Consider the following 26,843-nt stretch of genomic DNA (forward strand, 5'->3'; position numbering starts at 1 on the left):
AAGTTCATCCGATTACACGTATTTTTCCCATTATATCAATTGTAATATAAATAATAAAGAAAATGAGTGTGTTGCAAATAAAAATAAAAAACTGACGAACGGAACTCGATGCAGCGATCCAACGGCTTGAACGCCAACCACTTTTAAAAAAAAATTGTCCTGGGTTGTTCAGTGAATTTGTTCAGGGCGGATGTCCGACGACACCCGTTCACATTGTTCGTTCATCCGTTCGCTCAGTTTATTTAATAGAAAGGGAAGCTAACACTCTGACCGAGCACGCTGAGCTAACGTGCCATCATCATTCGGCTGGGGTACAAAGAAGGAGCCTCCTAGAAGATTGTGAGCCTAAAGACTGAATACAGGCACAATCGGGCGTACCCTGCAAACGGTGAAAGATTTCACCGGCTGATCCTTCTAACACCAGATCAAGTTAAAGTCCAAATTAACATCAAGATGCAACGGCCTTTATCAAGACCACCCCTTCTGACGATCTCGATAAATATCGAGGGATTCTCTAATCATAAGAGTGTTTTATTAGCAGACATGTGCTATAAGCATAAATGCGACGTATTGTTGGTGCAGGAAACACACCGGGGAGCCACCAGCCACAGACCTAAAATAGCAGGAATGGATTTGGCCATTGAAAGACCTCACGATAAGTATGGGAGTGCGATTTTCATCAGACCCGGGCTCAACGTAACTCCAGCCACAATGACAGAAGTAAATAACATTGAAGTACTTACCATTCGCGCCCAGAAGTTCTCTGTGACGTCTGTTTACAAACGACCAGATGTGGACTTTGTTTTCCATGAGCCAAACAATTTTACAAATGACCATATTAATTTTGTCATGGGCGATTTCAACTGCCATGGTGAAGCATGGGGATATAATGAGACTGATGAGAATGTAACCGTAGGCTTCCGCGGCCGTTGTCAATGTCAATAAAATTCTTCTGGGTTAGAGACCGCATTGTCATTTATAAAATTCCAACGTTTCGGCGTCTGTTGCAAGACGCCTTCCTCACGGTGTGTTGCTGATGAGAATGGTGTACAGCTTGAATCCTGGGCTGACACTAACGACCTACAACTCATTCATGACCCAAAACAGCCAGCATCGTTCAACAGCAGAAGATGGAGAAGGGGATATAATCCTGACAACATCTTTATGAGTAGGAAGTTGGCAGCACAGTGCATGAAGCTTGTTGAAGAACCTGTCCCAAGTACACAACACAGACCCGTCGTTTGTGCTGTGAATGCCATGGTTAAACCAAAGGAGGTGCCTTTGCGAAGACGGTTTAATTTCAAAAAGGCAGACTGGCAGAAATTTAAAGAGCAATTGGACGAAGAGATTGAGTATATCCCTCCTCGACCAGATGAGTATGGTAGATTTATCGATCTTGTGAAAGTGATCTCAAGGAAAAACATCCAAAGGGGTTGCCGTACCCAGTACATCCAGGGTCTGACCGGAAGCAGCAAGGTCTTACTTGACAGGTACCAAAAGCTGTTCACTCAGGACCCCTTCACCGAAGATACGATGGAGGCTGGGGAGAAACTAATGCAGGCTATTGCTGAGGATAAGAGATCACTGTGGCGCAAACTAGTAGAGAATCTTAACATGAAACAAAACAGCAGACGTGCATGGAAATTACTGGAAAACTTAAGTGGGGACCCAACTGACCACCAGCAGAAGAACAACGGGGTAACAGCAAATCAGATTGCTAGCCAACTTCTGAAGAATGTGAAAACCAAAGGCAAAAGAGAAAGGGAAAGAGTTATACCCCAAGAACAAAAAGAGTTCTTCATTCACAGCAACCGAACTGGAAGACGCCATTCAGAGTATGAAACTGAATAAGGCCGCTGGAACTGATGACCTTAGAACGGAGCAGATAAAACAGTTTGGGCCCAAAGCTCAAAACTGGCTACTACAAATGATGAACACCTGTATTAAAGAGCTGAATATTCCAAAACTATGGCGGCAGGCGAGAGTGGTGGCTTTACTAAAACCTGGCAATGAGATAAAGGACCCCAAAAGTTACAGACCAGTGTCACTTCTATGCCATCTCTATAAGATACTGCAGCGGATGATTCTCAACCGGGTGGCAGAAACTATAGATGGAAAGCTCATAAAGGAACATGCCGGTTTCAGACCAGGAAGATTTTGTTGTGGGCAAATACTTAATCTAACGCAACATATAGAAGACGGGTTTGAAAAAAAAATTAATAACTGGAGCAGCTTTCATAGATCTTACTGCTGCATACGCACGGTAAACCACAGAAAGCTATTGCGCAAATTATTATCACCTCACAGGGGGCTCTAGGTTGACGATGGTTATTGGTAGCAGAATCGAAGATTTTATGTCTTCCTAAATGGTAAGAACAGTAGATGGCGACTGCAGAAGAATGGCTTACCACAAGGAAGTGTACTTTCTCCCATCCTTTATAACGTGTACACCAATGACCAACCTATACCTCAAGATGCAAGACTGTTCGTATATGCTGATGACACAGATGTGGTGGTCCAGGGGTCCAATTTTGATGCAACATCTGGAAATCTCTCTAGAGCGCTTGAAGAACTGGCTCAATACTATGACGCCAATCACCGCAAGCCAAACCCTGACAAAACCCAAGTATGTGCTTTCCACCTGCGCAATAGAGATGCTGGAGTTGAGCTCGACGTTACATGACAAGGTAAGAAGCTAAAGCACTGTCCAACACCTAAATACCTTGGGGTTGTACTTGACAGAAAGCTTTCCTTCAAGCAGCATTGTCAAAACACCAAGGCTAAAGTCTGCTCCAGGAATAACATCATCCGCAGGCTGACAAACTATGAATGGGGAGCTCAACCATCAGTACTGAGAACATCAGCGCTTGCTCTGTGTGTTTCTGCAGCAGACTATGCAGCGCCAGTATGGGAAGCATCTGCACATGCTAAACAGGTTGATATAAGTGTAAATGAGACAATGCGAATTGTTACAGGCTGCCTCAGACCCACACCAACGGGTAATTTGTACCTACTTGCTGGAATTGCACCATCCAAGATCAGAAGGCAGGTGACAGCAGACGCTGAGAGAACAAAGAAAGAAACAGATTCTCGACACCCACTGAATGAGCACGTCACTCAGGCTCGGAGGCTTAAGTCTAGAAATAGCTTTATTGCAAGAACCAAGATCCTTGACGGTTCACAGGAAGATAATAGAGTCCGTAAATGGTAGAATGAACAAACCGCACTGCAGATAATACCAAAAGAGCAAATGGCACCTGGAAACAAACTTCCTTATACAGTGTGGAGAACACTAAATAGGCTGAGGGCTGGTGTACCCAGATGCCAAACTAATCTGTGCAAGTGGGGACTGCTGACTAACGATGACGACGTTCTTTGCGGATGCGGAGAGGTACAAGACGAGGCACATCTGCTCGTGCGCCGACTACTGCCGGAGCCCTGCAGCTTTAGTGACCTGCTACAAGCCAACGACAAAGCCTTAGCGGTGGCTAACTGCTGGAAAAATAAAATTTGATCTGGACACGGAAAAGTAAAGCAAAGCTGCATGGCTAAAATGGCCACGCACAGATATACAGGGTGTTACAAAAAGGTACGGCCAAACTTTCAGGAAACATTCGTCACACAGAAATAAAGAAAATATGTTATGTGGACATGTGTCCGGAAACGCTTAATTTCCATGTTAGAGCTCATTTTAGTTTCGTCAGTATGTTCTTCCACCTACGCTCAATGGAGCACGTTATCATGATTTCATACGGGATACTCTACCTGTGCTGCTAGAACATGTGCCTTTACAAGTACGACACAACATGTGGTTCATGCACGATGGAGCTCCTGCACATTTCAGTCGAAGTGTTCGTACGCTTCTCAACAACAGATTCGGTGACCGATGGATTGGTAGAGGCGGACCAATTCCGTGGCCTCCACGCTCTCCTGACCTCAACCCTCTCGACTTTCATTTATGGGGGCATTTGAAAACTCTTGTCTACCCAACCCCGGTACCAAATGTAGAGACTCTTCATGCTCGTATTGTGGACGGCTGTGATACAATAGGCCATTCTCCAGGCTGCATCAGCGAATCAGGGATTCCATGCGAAGGAGGGTGGATGCATGTATCCTCGCTAACGGAGGACATTTTGAACATTTCCTGTAACAAAGTGTTTGAAGTCACGCTGGTACGTTCTGCTGCTGTGTGTTTCCATTTCATGATTAATGTGATTTGAAGAGAGGTAGTAAAATGAGCTCTAACATGGAAAGTAAGTGTTTCCGGACACATGTCTATATAACATATTTTCTTTCTTTGTGTGTGAGGAATGTTTCCTGAAAGTTTGGCCGTAGCTTTTTGTAACACCCTGCATATTCGACGATGGAAATTATTTTGCGATTTTCGCTATAACGCTTGAGAAGTACGCGCCACTGCTTACACATTTTGTTGTCCTCATGGAGTACTATGAGTGTACGAACTTCACAGTAAATCCGCGTTCCAAACGTCGTGGCCTCTGTAGTGTTACGTCTCCTCGGGGTTCTGCTGTGAAAAATGCAAAATAGAAAATCTGATTGGGTTTTGAATTTTGATGGAATAAGTAACGGATAAGGCGGAATTCGTATTATTGTTTGAGACAGTGCTGTAATTTGACCGTGCATGGCAGACCGGGTCGGCAACACTACAAAAAGCGACTATACGGAAATAGAATCAGAAAGTATTCGAAATTTACCTTAAAATATTGTTAGAAACGCAGTACTAATTACAGTATAGTCTTCGTGGCTGTCTTCTTAATTTTCTTGTAGTATGACCTGTTTTCATTGTTCTCCGTCTGTTGAAAATTTCTTCAAGTTGTCACTGTCATGATCAATGTACCAATTCGGTGATAACCATTTCGAATTGCTATTGAAACAACTTTGTTTCGTAATATAATTTTAATTTCCACCCAAAAGCATATTTAACACAGACCCGAAAAATACACGTCTTTCGTATGAAGACAACAGAGAGACAGAGAGTGTAATCAATTAGTTGTTAAAAACAAACACCTACGCAATACTAAAAAAAGAACAAAATTATTTATAAAATCGGTCGCTGGCGCAGCGCTCTTCTGCGTACGCGATCTTAAATTATATCTTTGTATTGACGGAGGCGCGGTAGTCAAAGTACCGTTACGCCTCCCCTGGTGAGTAATTGTTAATTTTGTGTAGGCGCAGTGTCGCGCTCTCAGCGGCCGGCAGGCAGCAGCAGTAGCGTGTTTACCGAAGACGCTGTCGCGGTGTAGCCAGGCCATTGCTCGCGCGGCTTCGGCGTGTCGGCCGCGGTCGGCCAGCCAGACGGGCGACTCGGGCAGCGGCAGCAGCGACATGAAGAGCAGCGCGGGCGGCACCGCACACGCGCCTGCCAGCGCCTGCCACGGCAGCCACGCCCCCAGCACGTAGGCCAGCAGGATGCCGCCCGACATGAACAGCGCCGGCAGCGAACCCAGCACCCCGCGCACTCGCGCCTGCGCGCTCTCGTTCACCTGCGCAGCCCAAAGGCGCGTCACGGCAGGGAAACGCGCTGATACAGGTTTGGGGGATTAAAGGGACCAGACTGCGGTCCCGCGCGCATACACACGAGCTGATGTCACTTCTACTGTCTGAGAGATGATCGAACCAAATTTTGTACACGCTGCCATTGTGTTACTGGCTATAATCTGGACTTCCTTCTGTTCTTTTTTTTCCTTTTCTTTTTTTTTGTCAAATAATTTATTAGGACGTTGCTGGATACTGCGGCGTGCCTCGAAACCTTCCGTGAAGTTTGGTATCTTTCGACTTCTATATCTACATGGACACACTGCAAATCACTTTCAAGTGGCTGGCAGAGTGTTCATCGAACCACCTTCACAATTCTCTATTATTCCAATCTCGTATAGCGAGCGGAAAGAATGAACACCTACATCTTTCCGTACGAGCTCTGCTTTCCCTTATTTTATCGTGGTGACAGAGCACTGAAAGACTTGAGTGGAAACAAGGCCCCGGGAGTAGACAACATTCCATTAGAACTACTGACGGCCTTGGGAGAGCCAGTCCTGACAAAACTCTACCCTCTGGTGACCAAGATGTGTGAGACAGGCGAAATTCCCTCAGACTTCAAGAAGAATATAATAATTCCAATCCCAAAGAAAACAGGTGCTGACAGACGTGAAAATTACCGAACTATCAGTTTAATAAGACACAGCTGCAAAATACTAACGCGAATTCTTTACAGACGAATGGAAAAACTGGTGGATGCGGACCTGGGGGAGGATCAGTTTGGATTCCGTAGAAATGTTGAAACACGTGAAGCAATACTGACTTTACGACTTATCTTAGAGGAAAGATTAAGGAAGGGCAAACCTACGTTTCTGGCATTTGTAGACTTGGATAAGGCTTTTGACAATGTTGACTGGAATACTCTCTTTCAAATTCTAAAGGTGGCAGGGGTAAAATACAGGGAGCGAAAGGCTATTTACAATTTGTACAGAAACCAGATGGCAGTTACAGGAGTCGAGGAACATGAAAGGGAAGCAGTGGTTGGGAAGGGAGTGAGACAGGGTTTTAGCCTCTCCCTGATGTTATTCAATCTCTATATTGAGCGAGCAGTAGAGGAAACAAAAGAAAAATTCGGAGTTGGTATTAAAATCCATGGAGAAGAAATAAAATCTTCGAGGTTCGCCGATGACATTGTAATTCTGTCAGAGACGGCAAAGGACTTGGAAGAGCAGTTGAACGGAATGGTCAGTGTCTTAAAAGGAGAATATAAGATGAACATCAACAAAAGCAAAACGAGGATAATGGAATGTAGTCGAATTAAGTCAGCTGATGCTGAGGGAATTAGGTTAGGAAATGAGACACTCAAAGTAGTAAAGGAGTTTTGCTATTTGGGGAGCAAAATAACTGATAATGGTTGAAGTAGAGAGAATATAAAATGTAGACTGACAATGGCAAGAAAAGCGTTTCTGAAGAAAAGAAATTTGTTAACATCGAGTATAGATTTAAATGTCAGGAAGTCATTTCTGAAAGTATTTGTATGGAGTGTAGCCATGTATGGGACTGAAACATGGACGGTAAATAGTTTGAACAAGAAGAGAGTAGAAGCTTTCGAAATGTGGTGCTACAGAAGAATGCTGAAGTTTAAATGGGTAGATCACATAACTAATGAGGAGGTATTGAATATATTTGGGGAGAAGAGGAGTTTGTGGCACAACTTGACAAGAACAAGAGACCGGATTGTAGAATATGTTCTGAGGCATCAAGGGATCACAAATTTAGCATTGGAGGGCAGCGTGGAGCGTAAAAATCGTGGAAGGAGACCAAGTGATGAATATACTAAGCAGATTCAGGAGGATGTAGGTTGCAGTAAGTACTGGGAAATGATGAAGCTTGCACTGGATAGAGTAGCACCGAGAGCTGCATCAAACCAGTCTCAGGACTGAAGACAACAAAAACAACAACAATTTATCAGGACGTTGCTGCATACTGTGCCGTTTATTATTTATTTATCCTATGGATGACTCTTGGCTCAACATTACATTTTCAGCTCTCTCTTTTATATGTGAGGCAATCTGGTATGGTGATATTGTTTCGACGATGCTGTATGACTAGCTGCTCTCAGACGTCTCAACAATGACCAACTTTTCCGGCTCGAATGCGTGAAGTTCATATCCGCAGTGGTTTCTTCCCATCTTTTCTTCCTTTGCTCATTGAGCGACTCTAGCAATTGGCTTCCTAGTTGTGGGTTGCTTGTTTCCTGGTATTCTCTGTACAGTTCTTCAGTTTCAAAGTCCCAGCATGGTATGTAATGCTTTCTATATCGCCTCGATATGATTCCCTTCGCCGTCGCTGTTATAAGGCCAGCAAATCTTGCATAATTATCTCTCTTTACTGGAATAAACCGTATGTTGGTATCAATTTCTCTTTTATATATTGTCCAATTTGCTTTTCTAAAGTTCCATCTTGGCTTCTTGACTGATTACATCAGTGGGAGTTCTATACCCACATTTACTAAGGTTGGACGATGTTGGGTATTCGGAAAACCGGGCAGTACCCTTCTCGTGTGGACTATAGGAATTCCCTCATTGTTAGTGGTCACAATACACAGATAAGGATTAGAATCTGTCTGCCAGCGTGCTGAGTGGAAGGTTTTTTGGTCTTTAGCGTCATAGCTGAGGTCTAAATTTTGTTCTTCGATCCACTGCTGTAAAGCTTCACCATTCTGGTCATTAGTACTGTATCCACACTTGGTGTGGCGACTATTGAAGTCCCCGAGGAAGAAATGGTTCAAATGGCTCTGAGCGCAATGCGACTTAACTTCTAAGGTCATCAGTCCCATAGAACTTAGACCTACTTAAATCTAACTAACCTAAGGACATCACACACATCCATGCCCGAGGCACGATTCGAACCTGCGACCGTAGCAGTCGCGCGGCTCCAGACTGTAGCGCCTAGAACCGCTCGGCCACTCCGGCCGGCCCCCAAGGAAGATTGTTGGTTTATCTTCAACTTGCAGTGGAGGATTTGGCCACGTTGTGTTTGGTGGTTTATATACTGACACCAAGTCTAGCTTGGAAAGTTCTACTGTTATCGTTTCAATATTGCAGGTGTTGGACTTCTTTACCACTTCATAGTTATTGATGCCTTTACGTATGTATATAATTGACCCATACGTTTCTGAGAGAACTGTTTCCACTACTGTATATCCTTGAATTTTGGCCCTGGTTAAGATATCTGTTTCCTCAGCTAAATGAGTTTCTTGCAGTGCAATTACATCAACCTGGCGTTCCTTAGCCATTCTACCTAGGTGCTCACATTTACTCCGACTGATGCCTTCTATGTTTAACTGCATACTATCGACTGATGGTCCGATATTAACTGTCTTAGCGCTCCGACGGTTTCTTCGCTGAGGATGTACTTGCTGCTGTTGACCGTGAGGGACTCTCCGTCCAGTTCGGTCGCCGTTTGTGTAAACCTTCGCCCGTGCTGCTGACGCAGCACGTTGCCCGGGAGACACCATCTTAGAGGTTGTTTACACACGTCTCCCGTGTGCCGTGCGTCATAACCTTCCGCAAAGTTTGATATTTTTCAACTTTGTGCCTTGCTGGCGGAGTCGCTAGTTGTGTAGAATCTCATTGCCAGAGAGGCTTGTGGTACGAAATGGTGCGCGAGGCGACGTAAGACGGGCAGCGACGGTAGTCTTGAGCTTTCTGCGGCACGAGGAAGGTGGTGAGCGGGGGCCTTGTGCTGGAGTAAGGTGCCAGGACATGGGCACTTACACGTTAGCTTACCAACACTAGTATTAATAATAAAGGGACTGGCAAGGGCATCAGATCATGACTCCACTGAATTATGATAAATATGAGGCACTCTCGAGCAGTATTCCCTGCATGTCTGCATGATTAAGTCACTAACTTAGGGGGGAAAGGACGTCCAACGGGCCGACTTGGAGCAGGAGAGGCACCACAGGACATTTCGATTTCCACTGTCTATACTTTTACAAATACATTCATAAAACTTTGTCAGCGTGACCAGGAAGGATTCAGAATCACACTCATAGCAGTGGAAGTTCGAAAACAAAACGAAATGATTTTTGTTACATGTGAAATTTCATCATTTTTTCACTCACTAGTGTGAGTATTTGTTGCTATAGGTACACTTTTCTTCATAAGTAAGAGAGATTCTTCAATGAATTTTGCTCAGGATACAAACCATACTTAAAGGTGTATGAAACTATAGAATTTTCCAAATCTATTACAAACTGTGGTAAAAATTGAGGTAATTAACTACAATATTTGTGTTTTTTCTAAATATGAAGTTTAAAATTCAACATCTCATTTGTTTTTTCATAAATTAAATAAATTCTAGAGTTTCATACACCTGTAAGTATGGTATGTATGTTGTGCAAAATTCATCGAAGAATCTCTCTAACTTATGAAGAAAAGTGTACCTATAGCAAACAAATGCAGCCATTAGTAAGTGAAAAATGATGAAATTTCGCACGTAAAAAAATTATTTTGTTATATTTTCGCGCTTCCACTGCAATGAGTGTGAATCCTGAATCCTTCCTGGTGATGCTGATAAAGTTTTACGAACTTATTTGTAAAAGTATAGACAGTGGAAATTAAAATGTCGTGTGATGCCTCTCCTGCTCCAAGTCGGCCCGTTTGACGTCCTACCACCCCTTAAAGCGTTGGTGAAAAGTGTCGGAAGTCAAGAACTGTAGAATATAAAGTCTGCAGCTCGGCGTAGCTCGCCGGGTCGCCGTGGGAGGCAGGCAGCGGCCACCGGAAATGCGGGACAATACGGAGCTTTTGGGGATAGCCCGGCATCCGGAGCCACCTGTGCTGGGCAACACGTGGCGAAGACGGGAATTTCGTTTGCCTAGAGGCGATATGACTTACTCGATCATCGACTAGGTCTCAGAAATGCCGTTGGAGAGATTTCGGCGATGATAAAGCGTTCGACACTAGCCGAAACGGGGTATTATTCTGCCGCGTTTTCGTACGCGTGGGAGACGGGAGAATTGTGGAGAGAGAGGACTTCGCCTTGAGCCATCGAGCGGTACGCACTTGGAGACGGCGTCTAGGCCATCGTCTTCGAAGGGAGATATACGGTCTGTGTCGCAGCACTGCACCAACGCGTGTTCCGTGCAGAGTTCTGCGGTTAGAGCTCTTTGTGTGCTCAGAAGCGAGATTTGCCCCCACGCTTAACCCCTCCCAACAACTTACCTAATATTATTGATCTGGGAATTATCCTTGCGAGGTGCCGAGTATTGATCAACGCAACTGCCGGTAATAGGGGCGCGTAATTGCAAATTGTTAATGTACCATTCTCAGGAGTGTGTGGGTGGACAAAGAGAGTCACTTCTTTTTTTGTAAATTTTGTCAGTTGTGGGGAATATCAAATTAAAATGCCAATATTACAATCGAATTATCGACTTCATTGTAGCTAGCATTTACCCTGTCCCAGTAAGCTTTACATGTACTCTAGTCACTGCCCAGCTTGCCCAGACGGGAAGGAAAGAAGGTTTGCAGTCTTCTGTGTCAGCGACGGACAAATAAGTTTACACTGGGAGCAGTCAGTGTATGGTCCGCCATCGTAGCTGACTGTGATAATTTAATCCGAGCCTGAAAAAAAGGACAGCGTGCCGGCTTGTCATGCCGGAGTGCCCGGGTTCGATTCCCGGCTGGGTTGCAGATTTTCTCCGCTCAGGGACTGGGTCCTCATTTCATCCACATCGACGTACAACTCGCCGAAGTGCCGTCGCCGAAGTGCACCAGGCGATCAGGTCCACCCGCCAGGAGTCTCTCGCCACACACTTCATTTCAGTCCATGTATGTACCGAAAACAATGGTACTGCCTGGTATGTCGGTGTTCTCCCGGTCTCCCCGAAATGAGAAGAACTCAGGCGTTCTTTGGAACGACTTAACTGAAGTATATTGAAATTGAGATACAGAGCATCAAATATTTCAGCTTTTGTATTCATTTCAATCTCTCGCACATGGACTTAATATCAGTCATATGCAACGGAGGTGCATACCATGTGACATGATTATGTAGTATTTTAAACATAGTGACTGACCTGAGGTAATAATATAGTACCAAACTTATGCTATTTTTCTTTAGATCACTGTATAACATGAAAAACTAAAAATTAAATTTTCCAAATTTTACTATGAAACAGTTTTTAAAATTAAAGGCAGCGTTATCATAATGCAAAAAAATTATATATTTATTAAAGGAACATGTTAGTAGGATGTTCTAAGCTTACTCCTTAAGACCTTTTATATAATAAGGGACAAAACACATAACATTCCCCTTTAAAAGCCTGTTAGTAAGAGTATCATCTACAATGTAAAATAAATGCATTTCCAATTAAATAATCAAATCAGTAGCACATAATGACTTCCTCTCAAATGATCTTCAATAGTCTTCACATGGCTGTTAACGATGATTTTTCTTTTTCAGATTCTGAGTATTCATTTTATTTCGCAAATGCGTAACTTCTACACATTTCTAAATTTTCTTCTCGTGGAAATTTGAGAATTGCGAAAACATCTTTTGCATCGGTAATCACAGGACGTGACGTCTTCGACACCACCATTCCGTCTTCAGTATTGCTAATGCACATCCTGCATAAGAAGACGAGACGGAAAATGAGTTTCTATTGTTGCGTAAACAAACATATTTTTGTATTCCAAATTGTGTCTTTCCTTTGGGTTTATTGACGTAGTGTGGTAACAAAAGGTGACGCCCAGGCTTCAATAATGCCCACTCTTTCTACCGCTTCAAAAGGTGCTGGATTCTTTCTGCAGTTCTGAAGCACTGTGATATATTGGCGCGTTTTCTGCATCGCTTAGAAGTTTTCCATATAGGCCAAAGTTACGGTCAAATTGACTTTATGTATCCCCTAGCTAGGAAAACGTGTTATACTGTTACGATTTTTGATTCTGAAAGCCAGGTACAAAATCTTAATATATCTACATTTTTATTTTGCTCTCTGCGTGAGTTAACTATATATGAAAACATACAAAGAAGCAAACAGAATTTGGGTCTCTCTTTGCTGCACCTTCTATAAAACAGTACAATTTACTCGATCGGTCACAGTGACAATAAACATTAAAGACATAGAACCACAGTAGCTTGTAGCTTCTTATAGAATTGCACAGTAGTGTTCGCTTTAGTTAGAACCAAGTTATGAGCGGAATCAAACTCGAGCACCCATGTTTTCAAATTTGGCCGACCTCAAATACTCTTCCTTTAGTTTGTTCTACTGCGCAACTCTTATTTTGTTCTTCATGCACTTTTTTACAAGGATCATTAACGTTGACGCTCGATATAACTTCACAATCCCGGCAGAAATCATTCGTATCAGTTCGTGGTTTTCGAAATGAATACAGACTGTTCTCTCTATAGCATTTATAGTAAGTTTTATACTATACAGTACCGTATTAGTTTCATGGAGTAAATAATATTGGAAAGATTTGAATGATTTCGCAACACTCAAGTCAGGGTTGTCAAAATATTTCCTTTTCAATCTGCCTCGGCGACAATGCGATTGTTTGGAAGGAAACGTCCCACTAATTGTAAGATCGGAACATTTCCAATCATTCCGTGGCTGTTTTATGCGGTCTGTTGCTGTGTTATCCTGTGTCTTCTTCTACTGTACGAACTCAAACATTTAACGCTTTAAAACCGTTTTTAAACGATTCTCGGTACAGAATTGTGCAAAACTATCTGGAATAAGGATTTACAGACTACAATACGTTGAAACTTGGAATATGGATTTACAGACTACAATACATTGATACTTCCTGGCAAATTAAAACTGTGTGCCGGACCGAGACTCCAACTCAGGACCTTTGCCTTTCGCGGGCAAGTGCTCTACCAACTTGTTCCATTTTAGATGATTAATTTGTGAAGAGCTGCGGTTCCGACCGGACTTAGTTTCATAGACGTTCTTGATACAGTATTTTCTTCTTTACAATCAATGCATCTTCCGTGTTCTTTTCACCTATAGCCAAGAATCTTCCATGGATCTCTTCTTAATTTTTAAGTTTCTTTTTACAAAATATTCTTTTGGGCAACTCCTCACTGACTTCAAATTTTCTTAGAACTGACTTCCTTATCAGTTTTCAGCGCAGAATAACATTCTCCAGAATTTCTCTTCTTCCTCGCGATCTCTTTCTTCCACTTCATTTGCCGAATTTTTCGTTTCCTTCGCATCTTGAGTCTTTAACTTGACATATTTTTTCACAGTTTCTGTTCGCTTCAGTACGAAGTTTCCAGAACTGAATTCCACGTTAAAGATATCACATTCTTAATAAGTAGGTGTGTGTACAGCGCACACGAAATACGGGTTCGAGAGGCTTGGGAGTTTGTCTTCTGTCTACGACGGTCTGTGGAACACAACTTGGCGAAGTACAGCAGTCAAATGTTTCTAGAAGGCGGCGTATCTGTCGGACAGTAATAATATTTTGTAGACAGAAAGGCTTATTAGTACAGATTCAATATTTGCACGAAACACGAAAAACTACTTAACGGACTTAAACTTGTTGTTCCAGGGAACCCCTCACCGTAACTTATGCCTGCACTTTGAGTAGTGCGTAATGTGATGAACTCGCCTTTTTGTCCTCGACGTGACTTTGATGTTGATTTCAAACTTTGACTCGGAAGACATATGGGCTCGTGCTGTCTGTGTGCCTCAATGGTCAATGTTAACAACACAGACAGGCTAAAGCGCAGTCATGTTTGAAGCCAATTGGAAACTTAGCCGGCATATTCAGCAACGTCATGTTGGATATTAGTGCAGAATTTCATGGTTTTATCTGTTATACCCCGACATTTGCAACTCCTAGACACCATTTTTCTTTATTTCTTGCATTATCTGTTATACACCGACATTTGCTACTCCCAGACACCGTTTTCTTTATTTCTTGCATGACGCTTTTTGGAAAATAATTCCCAATATTAAGTCCGTCTATTGTGTGCTATGGCGCCTCAAGCGTGATGTGCAATCTTTTTGTGTTAAACTGATGCCTTTACTGTAATGTAAACACGTGCATCTTTGTAATCAACGATATATCTTTCCTTGTAGATGCTGGCGAATATGTTTATTAATGTCGTCTCACGCTTACTATATCTCTGTCTAGAATGATGGATGGTTGATTGATTTGGGAGGAGGGGACCAGCGGATTAGGGAAGGATGGGGAAGAAAGTCGACCGTGCCCTTTCGAAGGAAGCATTCGGGAATTTGCCTGTAGCGATTTAGGGAAACCACTGAAAACCTAAATCAGAATGACCGGACGGGATTGAACCGTAATCCTCCCGAATGCGAGTCCAGTGTGCTAACCACTGCGCCACCTCGCGCGGTAGAATGAACTTTGTGTGTTTGGCGCTAGGAACTGCTTTCTCATGCATTTATGATAGAGGTTTATTTGTATAGGTCATTGGTATGTGTAAAGAAAGAAAAAATAGTAGACGTAAATAAACATTTTCAGATGAGATTCAAAGACTTAATTATCGTTGCTTTTGAGGAGACTTCGGGATATGTAAGCTCATTTTGTTTTTTGAATGGCGTTGCGCAGTTCTAATGGTAATTAACTTAGTATTAAGAAAACAGTCTAAATCGCGTTATTTATTTATTTATTTGTTTAGTGCCGACCGGATTCAGCCCATCGCAGGGGCCATCTTCAGGGCGAACATACCACTGGTCGACTGCTGGTGGCGTCACGTCTACCAAGGTCTCCTGCCACATCTCGGTAGACGTGACGCCACCAGCAGTCGACCAGCGGTATGGTCGCCCTGAAGATGGCCCCTGCGATGGTCTGAAACCGGTCGGCACTAAATAAATAAATAAATAAATAACGCGATTAAGGCTGTTTTCTTATTACTAAGTTAATTTTAAATCAATCGCTGTTACTCCACAACCACGTTGTCCAAACATCTAATGGTAATGTTGCAGGTTGTATTGCATTAAGATTTTGATGAAAAAATTTATATCTCTTCCTGAAATCAGGAAGTTGCTGAGCAGCCTCCCGTGTTGTAGAAAAGGAATTGTGGGACCTATGGGGTGGAGGTAGTGTTTTACGAGGGCCAGCCACAAAATAATGCCTCCTCTTTTTCTAATTTTTGTTGTACAAGAAAAGTAAATGCCATGTACACAGGATAACAACCACAACATTCAAGATTAATTTTTCACTCTGCGATATAATCACGATCCTTGTCCAGCTTTTTACCACCTCGAAGCACGAGTGTTCTGCCTTTTTGAAACGGAGAGTGTGACCATTTACAGAAAAACCACTAAATAATAATTTTAAGAATATTTTTTACATCTCCTTCTGTAGGTGTATGTTTGAACTGATGACAACACTAGTGCAAACTCCAAAATGAACTAATTCTGTTTGTTGTATATTAGATAGAGCCCTTGGACCTTAGAGTGAGCTCTGTGGAGCCCCATAAATGATTGCTTCCCATGGAGCAGAATCGCCTCTCTTTACATTCGTTGGATTACCAAGTACAACTTGTGCATTCTTTTGGTCAGATACAACATCTATTTGTTGTGCTATTGGAGAGTGGAACGGCAGAGATAGAGCCTGAAAGTGGTTCTGCAGTCTTTCTACCAAACACTTGGGTGTGAACTTCAAAATGTTCGCGTAGATGCAGATGTACTTACGTAGACTTGAGCAGACGGGATGGAGATCCCGGCGCAGAAGCCGGTGAGGATGCGCGCGGAGAAGAGCATGGCGTAGTTCTGCGAGAATGCGAGCAGCACCCAGAAGGCGACGAACAGCGGCGCGCTGATCATGAGCGTGCGCTTTCGGCCGAGCCGCTGCAGCAGCGGACCCGACGCCAGGCTGCCCACGAACGCGCCCAGCGGCGGCACCGAGCCTGGCACAGCACGAACGTCATGTGGCAGCCGGCACACAAAGAGAATAAACACCATGCACACTGCTCAATAAACTGGTTGCCATTGATTAGGGAATCGTTTAAAAGTAAAAAGTACCTCTGGAAAATATGAAGCGTGTGGTGTACCACAGGGTTCTATTTTGGGTCCAAAGTTGTTTCTGATAATTGCACTGGACAAAAGTCAGTCACCGCGAGAAGATATCAACAAATGAAGCAAGTGAACAAAAATATGGAAACACCGTGAGAAATGCGTGCTACAAAATATGTGCAGATGATAGCCAAGCCTGAAGATTGCACTGTTATATTTTACCATGTACAGCACATGTGTAATGCTCTCCATACATTGCAAGTATCAGTCGAGGTCAGAACAGTGTTTTGTGTGTTATGTCGGAGCTAAGTGGGTAATTTGTTGGCGTTCGTAAGGTGAGTGTTTCCATAACCAAGGTCACCGAAGTATTAAGTGTCCCAAGAGATACCTTATCGATAATTTATGCTGCATACTGGAAAAAACATCATCCGCAAACTCACTACAAGGACAAATGCATGTTCCGAGTGCTCGTGACGGATGGTCATACACGTTTATAACGAAAAATAAGAGGAAACTGTGGTGTGCATACTGTAAGACCTTTGGTATACACACCATCACATTATTTGACTTGTCGCTCTAACGAAGCAGGCGAGTGTCAGCAATATGTCTCGTGGTCTTATCGTGGTGTCTTTATCTTCTGCCATTAGGTCAAACGATAGAAATGCCACTTGCATGCTTTCAGTAGCAGATTGACGGTGACCAACTTTAAACAGAACTTGATTAATATTTGCACACATTTATTACAATAATAAAAAGCATAAAATTACTTAACTTGATTGGATGCTATTTACAATTGACAATCTGAAGTTCCTTTAGTCTTGGTACGTTAATCTTATTCTCACATATCTCTGATACTAGGCAAGGTGTCTATACATTTATCTTCATGGCTATGTACAGGACTATGACAATCGTATTAGACGCAGACTGAAAATTGACTATAGACTGGTACAGACTAATGCAGACTGGTACAGACTGGTGCAGATAAGTGCAGACAAATGCAGACTGACTAATCGGAGGTCTGTACACTCGTTATAATACCTCGCACGTTCAGGTATCACTGCGAGAGTGTGATTTGCGAGGAGAAAAGTTTCTACATTAGGAGCAATCTCATTAGCTGTGTTACATATTAATACGAGGATCGGCGGAAGCAGAATTTGGTCCGTCTCTAAGGCAGTGCCATCTCATAGTGCGGAGACGGACGAGCGCTGCGCCTGCGCTGTTTTGCTTTGCGGGCGCGCTCTAGTGGGAAACTTCTGTATGCGCTGACTACGCGGAACTATGTACACAACAAAGACAGCGGCAAAAGTCGCTGCAGAGCTCAATGTCGCACTGGTGAACCCTGCCAGCACCAAACAACGTGAAGGGAGCTCCATAAAGCAGAGTATTGCAGTTGGAATTCTAAAACCACTTGTCAGTGATGCCAGTGTCATTACCAGGAAATCATGGTGGTCAAGTAATAAAAACTGGAATATGGAAAAATGGAAGAAAGAAATGTAGTCGGATGAGTCTTGTTGCACAGCGTTTCCTACTTCTGGCCGTGTTTATGTCGCAAGAGAGAAATATGATGGGTTGTTCAGTGATGATATGGGCAGCAGTATCGTGGTATTCCATGGACCCAACGGCTAATCTGGAAGGTCACATTACTGCTAAGGATTATGTGGCTTGGGGTGAGTGTGCAGCTGGAGTGATATGCGACCCCTGATACATCTAGATACGATTCTGACACATAACAGGTACGTATGCATCCTGTGTGATCACCTGCATCCATTTGTGTCTATTGTGCATTCCGACAGACTTGGGCAATTCCAGGAGGACAGTACGTCACCTCACACGTCCAAAATTGCTACAGAGTGGCCCCAGGAACAATCTTCTGAGTTTAAACACTTCCGTTGGTCACCAAACTCCTCAGATATGAACAATATTGAGCATATCTGGGATGGTTTGCAAAGTGTTGTTGAGAAGACATCCCCATCCCCTCGCACTCATACGGATTTATGGACAGCCCTGCAGGATTCGTGGTGGCAATTCCCTCCATCACTACTTCAGACATTAGTCGAGTTCATGCCACGTCGTGTTGCGGCACTTTGGCATGGTCGCGAGGGCCCTAAACGATATTAGGCAGATGTACCAGTTTGTTTGGCTCTTCAGTGTAGGTGTTATACGTAATCTGTTACATCTTAAAGAGCAGATATATTTTGTTTGGTTCATAGACAGCAGAATGCAGTCTGTTGTCACTGTTCAGGATTTAAACTTGATCGTCTGCAAACAACATCTTCCTCACATAATTCTGTTAGTCCCTCTCTGTAGCCCAGTTATGCCGGCACGGTAACTCAGCGTGTTCGGTCAGAGGGTTAGCTGCCCTCTGTAACAAAAAACTGAGTTAATGGATCAACGACGAACTGAAACTGGTGTCATGCGACGTCCGGCCCGAGCAGATACAAAGAACGAAGACGAACAAAATGAGAATTAAAAAAAAATTCTTAACGTGTTTCGTTGTTATTCGGAGGACCTGGGTTCTATTCTAGGCACTGGTCTGTATTTTTCCTTTGCGGGAGGACTGGAACAGGATGCATTCAGCCAAATGGGGAGCTACTTGAGTGAGAATTAACCGTCCTGAGGCCAATAAACAAAACAAGCGCTGGCAGAGCGATGTTCGCAGTTATGCAGTTTCTTTCTCGCAAATGTATATGTATTAAAGAGCAGTGCTGAAAGGTAGCTACCGTGTCGAACTCCTCATTTAAAATCATCTGTTCTTTTTCTCACTACCCCAATTACTTCGATTCTTGTATTATAATAGATCGCCTGAATTAGCCACATAAGATTTAATGGTACGTTTCTTCTTCTTACAAATCTGCCGTAATAATTGTCTATTTATTTTATCTAAGGCCTTCATATAATCTATGAAATCGAAGTATGTTTATTTATTTTATCCCTCTAACTTTTGGCCCTCCTTCTCACTTTGTGTACACGATTCGCAACATTTGACTCCCTACATGAATTTAGTATGTTCCTCAGTAATGCGACAAATGAATAAGGACATCATCCACTTAACGTTAAAAAACTGGTCAGGTGTGAGCGGGGCTCGCGCTCTGTATCTACATCTACAAGGATACTCCACGAGCCACCGTACGGTGTGTAGCGGAGAGTACTTTGTGCCACTACTTTGCATTTCCTTTCCTGTTCGACTCGCAAATAGGGTGAGGGAAAAACGACTCTCTATATGCTTCCATATGAGTCCTAATTTCTCGTATCTTGCCTTCATGGTCCTCACGCACAATGTATGGTGGCGGCAGTAGAATGTTTCGGCATTTAGCTTCAAATTCCGCTTATCTAAATTTTCCCAACAGTGTTTCTCGTAAAGAAAGTCGCCTTCGCTCCAGGGATTCCCATATGGGCTCCCGTAGCACCTTTGTAGTACTTGAGTGCTCCGTACAAACTTAGTTACGTATACAGGGTGTATCATAATTAATGGAGTAAACGCATACAGTTGAAAGTACACGATACTAGAAGCAAAATAGTCTCAGTAAACAGAGGATCTAAAATGCATACCTTAAGGGCTACGTGCAATTTTTCATCTTCGATACTGTGAAACAAATCTCTTATATTGTCATTTCTTTCATGTGCATTTGTGTTGTAGAAAGAGGATACTACAACTATAATCTTTTAACGGTAAAAGAAATGCTAAAACTATATATTTTAACATTCGGCTGAAGAGCACCAATATGGATCCTGCCACCCCCGCCCCTCTTTCAAATTGGAAGAGGGGAATTACCAATAAAGAAGAAGATAAATGCGGTTCGAGCATCCACTTACTGTTGTGGAAACTGACAGCTAATGTTCTCAAAATACTTACTTGCTCTCACTGATTCTACACACCTGTAGCGTTTGACAGGCGCCTGTTAGGTTGAAACTGACCAATGATGTATATGCACTGTGAGGTGTCACCGCCAGACACCACACTTGCTAGGTGGTAGCCTTTAAATCGGCAGCGGTCCGGCAGTATACGTCGGACCTGCGTGTCGCCACTATCAGTGATTGCAGGCCGAGCGCCGCCACACGGCAGGTCTAGAGAGACTTCCTAGCACTCGCCCCAGTTGTACAGCCGACTTTGCTAGCGATGGTTCACTGCCTACTTACGTTCTCATTTGCCGAGACGACAGTTTAGCATAGCCTTCAGCCACGTCATTTTCTACGACATAGCAAGGCGCCATTATCAGTTACTACTGATATTGAATCATGTACCGTCAAAACAGTGGTTCAACATTAATGGATTAAAGTTAAGTATTCCACCAGCTACGTCCGTTTTTCTAAATTCTAATTTCCTTGTCCTGTTCCAGATCTCACGCTAGCCTGCGTGAGCTAAAACGCGTGCCTTTCAGCCTCCTCTAGTAACACGGTGTTGGCTCTCCTGCCAACCACAACACACTGAATAAAAGTTTGCGGATGAAAGAAAACAGAGCTACTTTGTCCAGCTGTTTCCTTGAAAATGTGACTTGAGAGTGGGAAGCAGAACTCAAAAAATGCGGAGTTAATAACCAAATGCAGTTGATCCATGAAAACGATAATCTTATAATTCAACTTTTAGCTTTTCTACATCTACATGACTACTCTGCAATTCACATTTAAGTGCTTGGCAGAGGGTTCATCGAACCACAATCATACTCTGTCTCTACTATTCCACTCCCGAACAGCGAGCGGGAAAAACGAACACCTAAACCTTTCTGTTCGAGCTCTGATTTCTCTTATTTTATTTTGATGATCATTCCTACCTATGTAGGTTGGGCTCAACAAAATATTTTCGTATTCGGAAGAGGAAGTTGGTGACTGAAATTTCGTAAAAAGGTCTCGCCGCGACGAAAAACGTCTATGTTGTAATGACTTCCATCCCAACTCGTGTATCATATCTGCCACACTATCTCCCCTATAACGTGATAATACAAAACGAGCTGCCCTTTTTTGCACCCTTTCGATGTCCTCCGTCAATCCCACCTGGTAAGGATCCCACACCGCGCAGCAATATTCTAACACAGGACGAACGAGTGTAGTGTAAGCTGTCTCTTTAGTGGACTTGTTGCATCTTCTAAGTGTCCTGCCAATGAAACGCAACCTTTGGCTCGCCTTCCCGACAATATTATCTATGTGGTCCTTCCAACTGAAGTTGTTCGTAATTTTAACACCCAGGTATTTAGTTGAATTGACAGCCTTGAGAATTGTACTATTTATCGAGTAATCGAATTCCAACGGATTTCTTTTGGAACTCATGTGGATCATCTCACACTTTTCGTTATTTAGCGTCAACAGCCACCTGACACACCATACCGCAATCTTTTCTAAATCGCTTTGCAGCCGATACTGGTCTTCGGATGACCTTACTAGACGGTAAATTACAGCATAATCTGCGAACAGTCTAAGAGAACTGCTCAGATTGTCACCCAGGTCATTTATATAGATCAGGAACAGTAGAGGTCCCAGGACGCTTCCCTGAGGAACACCTGATATCACTTAAGTTTTACTCGATGATTTGCCGTCTATTACTACGAACTGCGACCTTCCTGACAGGAAATCACGAATCCAGTCGCACAACTGAGACGATACCCCATAGCTCCGCAGCTTGATTAGAAGTCGCTTGTGAGGAACGGTGTCAAAAGCTTTCCGGAAATCTAGAAATACGGAATCAACTTGAGATCCCCTGTCGATAGCGGCCATTACTTCGTGCGAATAAAGAGCTAGCTGCGTTGCACAAGAGCGATGTTTTCTGAAGCCATGCTGATTACGTATCAATAGATCGTTTCCTTAGAGGTGATTCATAATGTTTGAATACAGTATATGCTCCAAAACCCTACTGCAAACCGACGTCAATGATATAGGTCTGTAGTTAAATGGATTACTCCTACTACCCTTCTTGAACACTGGTGCGACCTGCGCAATTTTCCAACCTGTAGGTACAGATCTATCGGTGAGCGAGCGGTTGTATATGAGTGCTAAGTAGGGAGCTATAGTATCAGCGTAATCTGAAAGGAACCTAATCGGTATACAATCTGGACCTCAAGACTTGCCCATTTCAAGCGATTTGAGTTGCTTCGCAACCCCTAAGGTATCTACTTCTAAGAAACTCATGCTAGCAGATGTTCGTGTTTCAAATTCTGGAATATTCCATTCGTCTTCCCTGGTGAAGGAATTTCGGAAATCATGGTGGTCAAGTAATAAAAGCTGGAATATGGAAAAATGGAAGAAAGAAATGTAGTCGGATGAGTCTTGTTGCACAGCGTTTCCTACTTCTGGCCGTGTTTATGTCGCAAGAGAGAAATGTGACGGGTTGTTCAGTGATGATATGGGCAGCAGTATCGTGGTATTCCATGGACCCAACGGCTAATCTGGAAGGTCACATTACTGCTAAGGATTATGTGGCTTGGGGTGAGTGTGCAGCTGGAGTGATATGCGACCCCTGATACATCTAGATACGATTCTGACACATAACAGGTACGTATGCATCCTGTGTGATCACCTGCATCCATTTGTGTCCATTGTGCATTCCGACGGACTTGGGCAATTCCAGGAGGACAGTACGTCACCTCACACGTCCAGAATTGCTACAGAGTGGCCCCAGGAACAATCTTCTGAGTTTAAACACTTCCGTTGGTCACCAAACTCCTCAGATATGAACAATATTGAGCATATCTGGGATGGTTTGCAAAGTGTTGTTGAGAAGACATCCCCATCCCCTCGCACTCTTACGGATTTATGGACAGCCCTGCAGGATTCGTGGTGGCAATTCCCTCCATCACTATTTCAGACATTAGTCGATTTCATGCCACGTCGTGTTGCGGCACTTTGGCACGGTCGCGAGGGCACAAACGATATTAGGCACATGTACCAGTTTGTTTGGCTCTTCAGTGTAGGTGTTATACGTAATCTGTTACATCTTAAAGAGCAGATATATTTTGTTTGGTTCATAGACAGCAGAATGCAGTCTGTTGTCACTGTTCAGGATTTAAACTTGATCGTCTGCAAACAACATCTTCCTCACATAATTCTGTTCGTCCCTCCCTCTCTGTAGCCCAGTTATGCCCGCACGGTAACTCAGCGTGTTCGGTCAGAGGGTTAGCTGCCCTCTGTAACAAAAAACTGAGTTAATGGATCAACGACGAACTGAAACTGGTGTCATGCGACGTCCGGCCCGAGCAGATACAAAGAACGAAGACGAACAAAATGAGAATTAAAAAAAAAAGTTCTTAACGTGTTTCGTTGTTATTCGGAGGACCTGGGTTCTATTCTAGGCACTGGTCTGTATTTTTCCTTTGCGGGAGGACTGGAACAGGATGCATTCAGCCAAATGGGGAGCTACTTGAGTGAGAATTAACCGTCCTGAGGCCAATAAACAAAACAAGCGCTGGCAGAGCGATGTTCGCAGTTATGCAGTTTCTTTCTCGCAAATGTATATGTATTAAAGAGCAGTGCTGACAGGTAGCTACCGTGTCGAACTCCTCATTTAAAATCATCTGTTCTTTTTCTCACTACCCCAATTACTTTGATTCTTGTATTATAATAGATCACCTGAATTACCCACATAAGATTTAATGGTACGCCTCTTCTTCTTAAAAATCTGCCGTAATAATTGTCTATTTATTTTATCTAAGGCCTTCATATAATCTATGAAATCGAAGTATGTTTATTTATTTTATCCCCCTAACTTTTGGCCCTCCTTCTCACTTTGTGTACACGATTCGCAACATTTGACTCCCTACATGAATTTAGTATGTTCCTCAGCAATGCGACAAATGAATAATGACATCATCCACTTAACGTTAAAAAACTGGTCAGGTGTGAGCGGGGCTCGCGCTCTGTATCTACATCTACAAGGATACTCCGCGAGCCACCGTACGGTGTGTAGCGGAGAGTACTTTGTGCCACTACTTTGCATTTCCTTTCCTGTTCGACTCGCAAATAGGGCGAGGGAAAAACGACTCTCTATATGCTTCCATATGAGTCCTAATTTCTCGTATCTTGTCTTCATGGTCCTCACGCACAATGTATGGTGGCGGCAGTAGAATGTTTCGGCATTTAGCTTCAAATTCCGCTTATCTAAATTTTCCCAGCAGTGTTTCTCGTAAAGAAAGTCGCCTTCGCTCCAGGGATTCCCATATGGGCTCCCGTAGCACCTTTGTAGTACTTGAGTGCTCCGTACAAACTTAGTTACGTATACAGGGTGTATCATAATTAATGGCGTAAACGCATACAGTTGAAAGTACACGATACTAGAAGCAAAATAGTCTCAGTAAACAGAGGATCTAAAATGCATACCTTAAGGGCTACGTGCAATTTTTCATCTTCGATACTGTGAAACAAATCTCTTATATTGTCATTTCTTTCATGTGCATTTGTGTTGTAGAAAGAGGATACTACAACTATAATCTTTTAACGGTAAAAGAAATGCTAAAACTATATATTTTAACATTCGGCTGAAGAGCACCAATATGGATCCTGCCACCCCCGCCCCTCTTTCAAATTGGAAGAGGGGAATTACCAATAAAGAAGAAGATAAATGCGGTTCGAGCATCCACTTACTGTTGTGGAAACTGACAGCTAATGTTCTCAAAATACTTACTTGCTCTCACTGATTCTACACACCTGTAGCGTTTGACAGGCGCCTGTTAGGTTGAAACTGACCAATGATGTATATGCACTGTGAGGTGTCACCGCCAGACACCACACTTGCTAGGTGGTAGCCTTTAAATCGGCAGCGGTCCGGCAGTATACGTCGGACCTGCGTGTCGCCACTATCAGTGATTGCAGGCCGAGCGCCGCCACACGGCAGGTCTAGAGAGACTTCCTAGCACTCGCCCCAGTTGTACAGCCGACTTTGCTAGCGATGGTTCACTGCCTACTTACGTTCTCATTTGCCGAGACGACAGTTTAGCATAGCCTTCAGCCACGTCATTTTCTACGACATAGCAAGGCGCCATTATCAGTTACTACTGATATTGAATCATGTACCGTCAAAACAGTGGTTCAACATTAATGGATTAAAGTTAAGTATTCCACCAGCTACGTCCGTTTTTCTAAATTCTAATTTCCTTGTCCTGTTCCAGATCTCACGCTAGCCTGCGTGAGCTAAAACGCGTGCCTTTCAGCCTCCTCTAGTAACACGGTGTTGGCTCTCCTGCCAACCACAACACACTGAATAAAAGTTTGCGGATGAAAGAAAACAGAGCTACTTTGTCCAGCTGTTTCCTTGAAAATGTGACTTGAGAGTGGGAAGCAGAACTCAAAAAATGCGGAGTTAATAACCAAATGCAGTTGATCCATGAAAACGATAATCTTATAATTCAACTTTTAGCTTTTCTACATCTACATGACTACTCTGCAATTCACATTTAAGTGCTTGGCAGAGGGTTCATCGAACCACAATCATACTCTGTCTCTACTATTCCACTCCCGAACAGCGAGCGGGAAAAACGAACACCTAAACCTTTCTGTTCGAGCTCTGATTTCTCTTATTTTATTTTGATGATCATTCCTACCTATGTAGGTTGGGCTCAACAAAATATTTTCGTATTCGGAAGAGGAAGTTGGTGACTGAAATTTCGTAAAAAGGTCTCGCCGCGACGAAAAACGTCTATGTTGTAATGACTTCCATCCCAACTCGTGTATCATATCTGCCACACTATCTCCCCTATAACGTGATAATACAAAACGAGCTGCCCTTTTTTGCACGCTTTCGATGTCCTCCGTCAATCCCACCTGGTAAAGATCCCACACCGCGCAGCAATATTCTAACACAGGACGAACGAGTGTAGTGTAAGCTGTCTCTTTAGTGGACTTGTTGCATCTTTTAAGTGTCCTGCCAATGAAACGCAACCTTTGGCTCGCCTTCCTGACAATATTATCTATGTGGTCCTTCCAACTGAAGTTGTTCGTAATTTTAACACCCAGGTACTTAGTTGAAATGACAGCCTTGAGAATTGTACTATTTATCGAGTAATCGATTTCCAACGGATTTCTTTTGGAACTCATGTGGATCATCTCACACTTTTCGTTATTTAGCGCCAACTGCCACCTGACACACTATACAGCAATCTTTTCTAAATCGCTTTGCAACTGATACTGGTCTTCGGATGACCTTACTAGACGGTAAATTACAGCATCATCTGCGAACAATCTAAGAGAACTGCTCAGATTGTCACCCAGGTCATTTATATAGATCAGGAACAGCAGAAGTCCCAGGACGCTTCCCTGGGGAACACCTGATATCACTTCACTTTTACTCGATGATTTGCCGTCTATTACTACGAACTGCGACCTTCCTGACAGGAAATCACGAATCCAGTCGCACAACTGAGACGATACCCCA

The 26,843-nt window shown here is 43.2% G+C and overlaps 1 protein-coding gene across 2 annotated transcripts in view; it reads right to left on the reverse strand.

Annotated features, from left to right (window-relative positions):
* LOC126282405 (facilitated trehalose transporter Tret1-2 homolog) overlaps window positions 1-26,843 on the reverse strand; it is a 235,273-nt gene that overhangs the window by 51,294 nt on the left and 157,136 nt on the right. For both annotated transcript variants that reach the window (XM_049982072.1, XM_049982065.1), the window contains exons 3-4: window positions 16,172-16,386; window positions 5,240-5,501 (exon numbers count right to left, since the gene is read on the reverse strand). In XM_049982072.1, coding sequence (XP_049838029.1) covers window positions 5,240-5,501; window positions 16,172-16,386 — 477 coding nt within the window. The remainder of the gene's footprint in view (window positions 1-5,239; window positions 5,502-16,171; window positions 16,387-26,843) is intronic.

The sequence above is a fragment of the Schistocerca gregaria genome, chromosome 1 (genome assembly GCF_023897955.1).
Source record: "Schistocerca gregaria isolate iqSchGreg1 chromosome 1, iqSchGreg1.2, whole genome shotgun sequence".
Taxonomy (NCBI): Eukaryota; Metazoa; Arthropoda; class Insecta; order Orthoptera; family Acrididae; genus Schistocerca; species Schistocerca gregaria.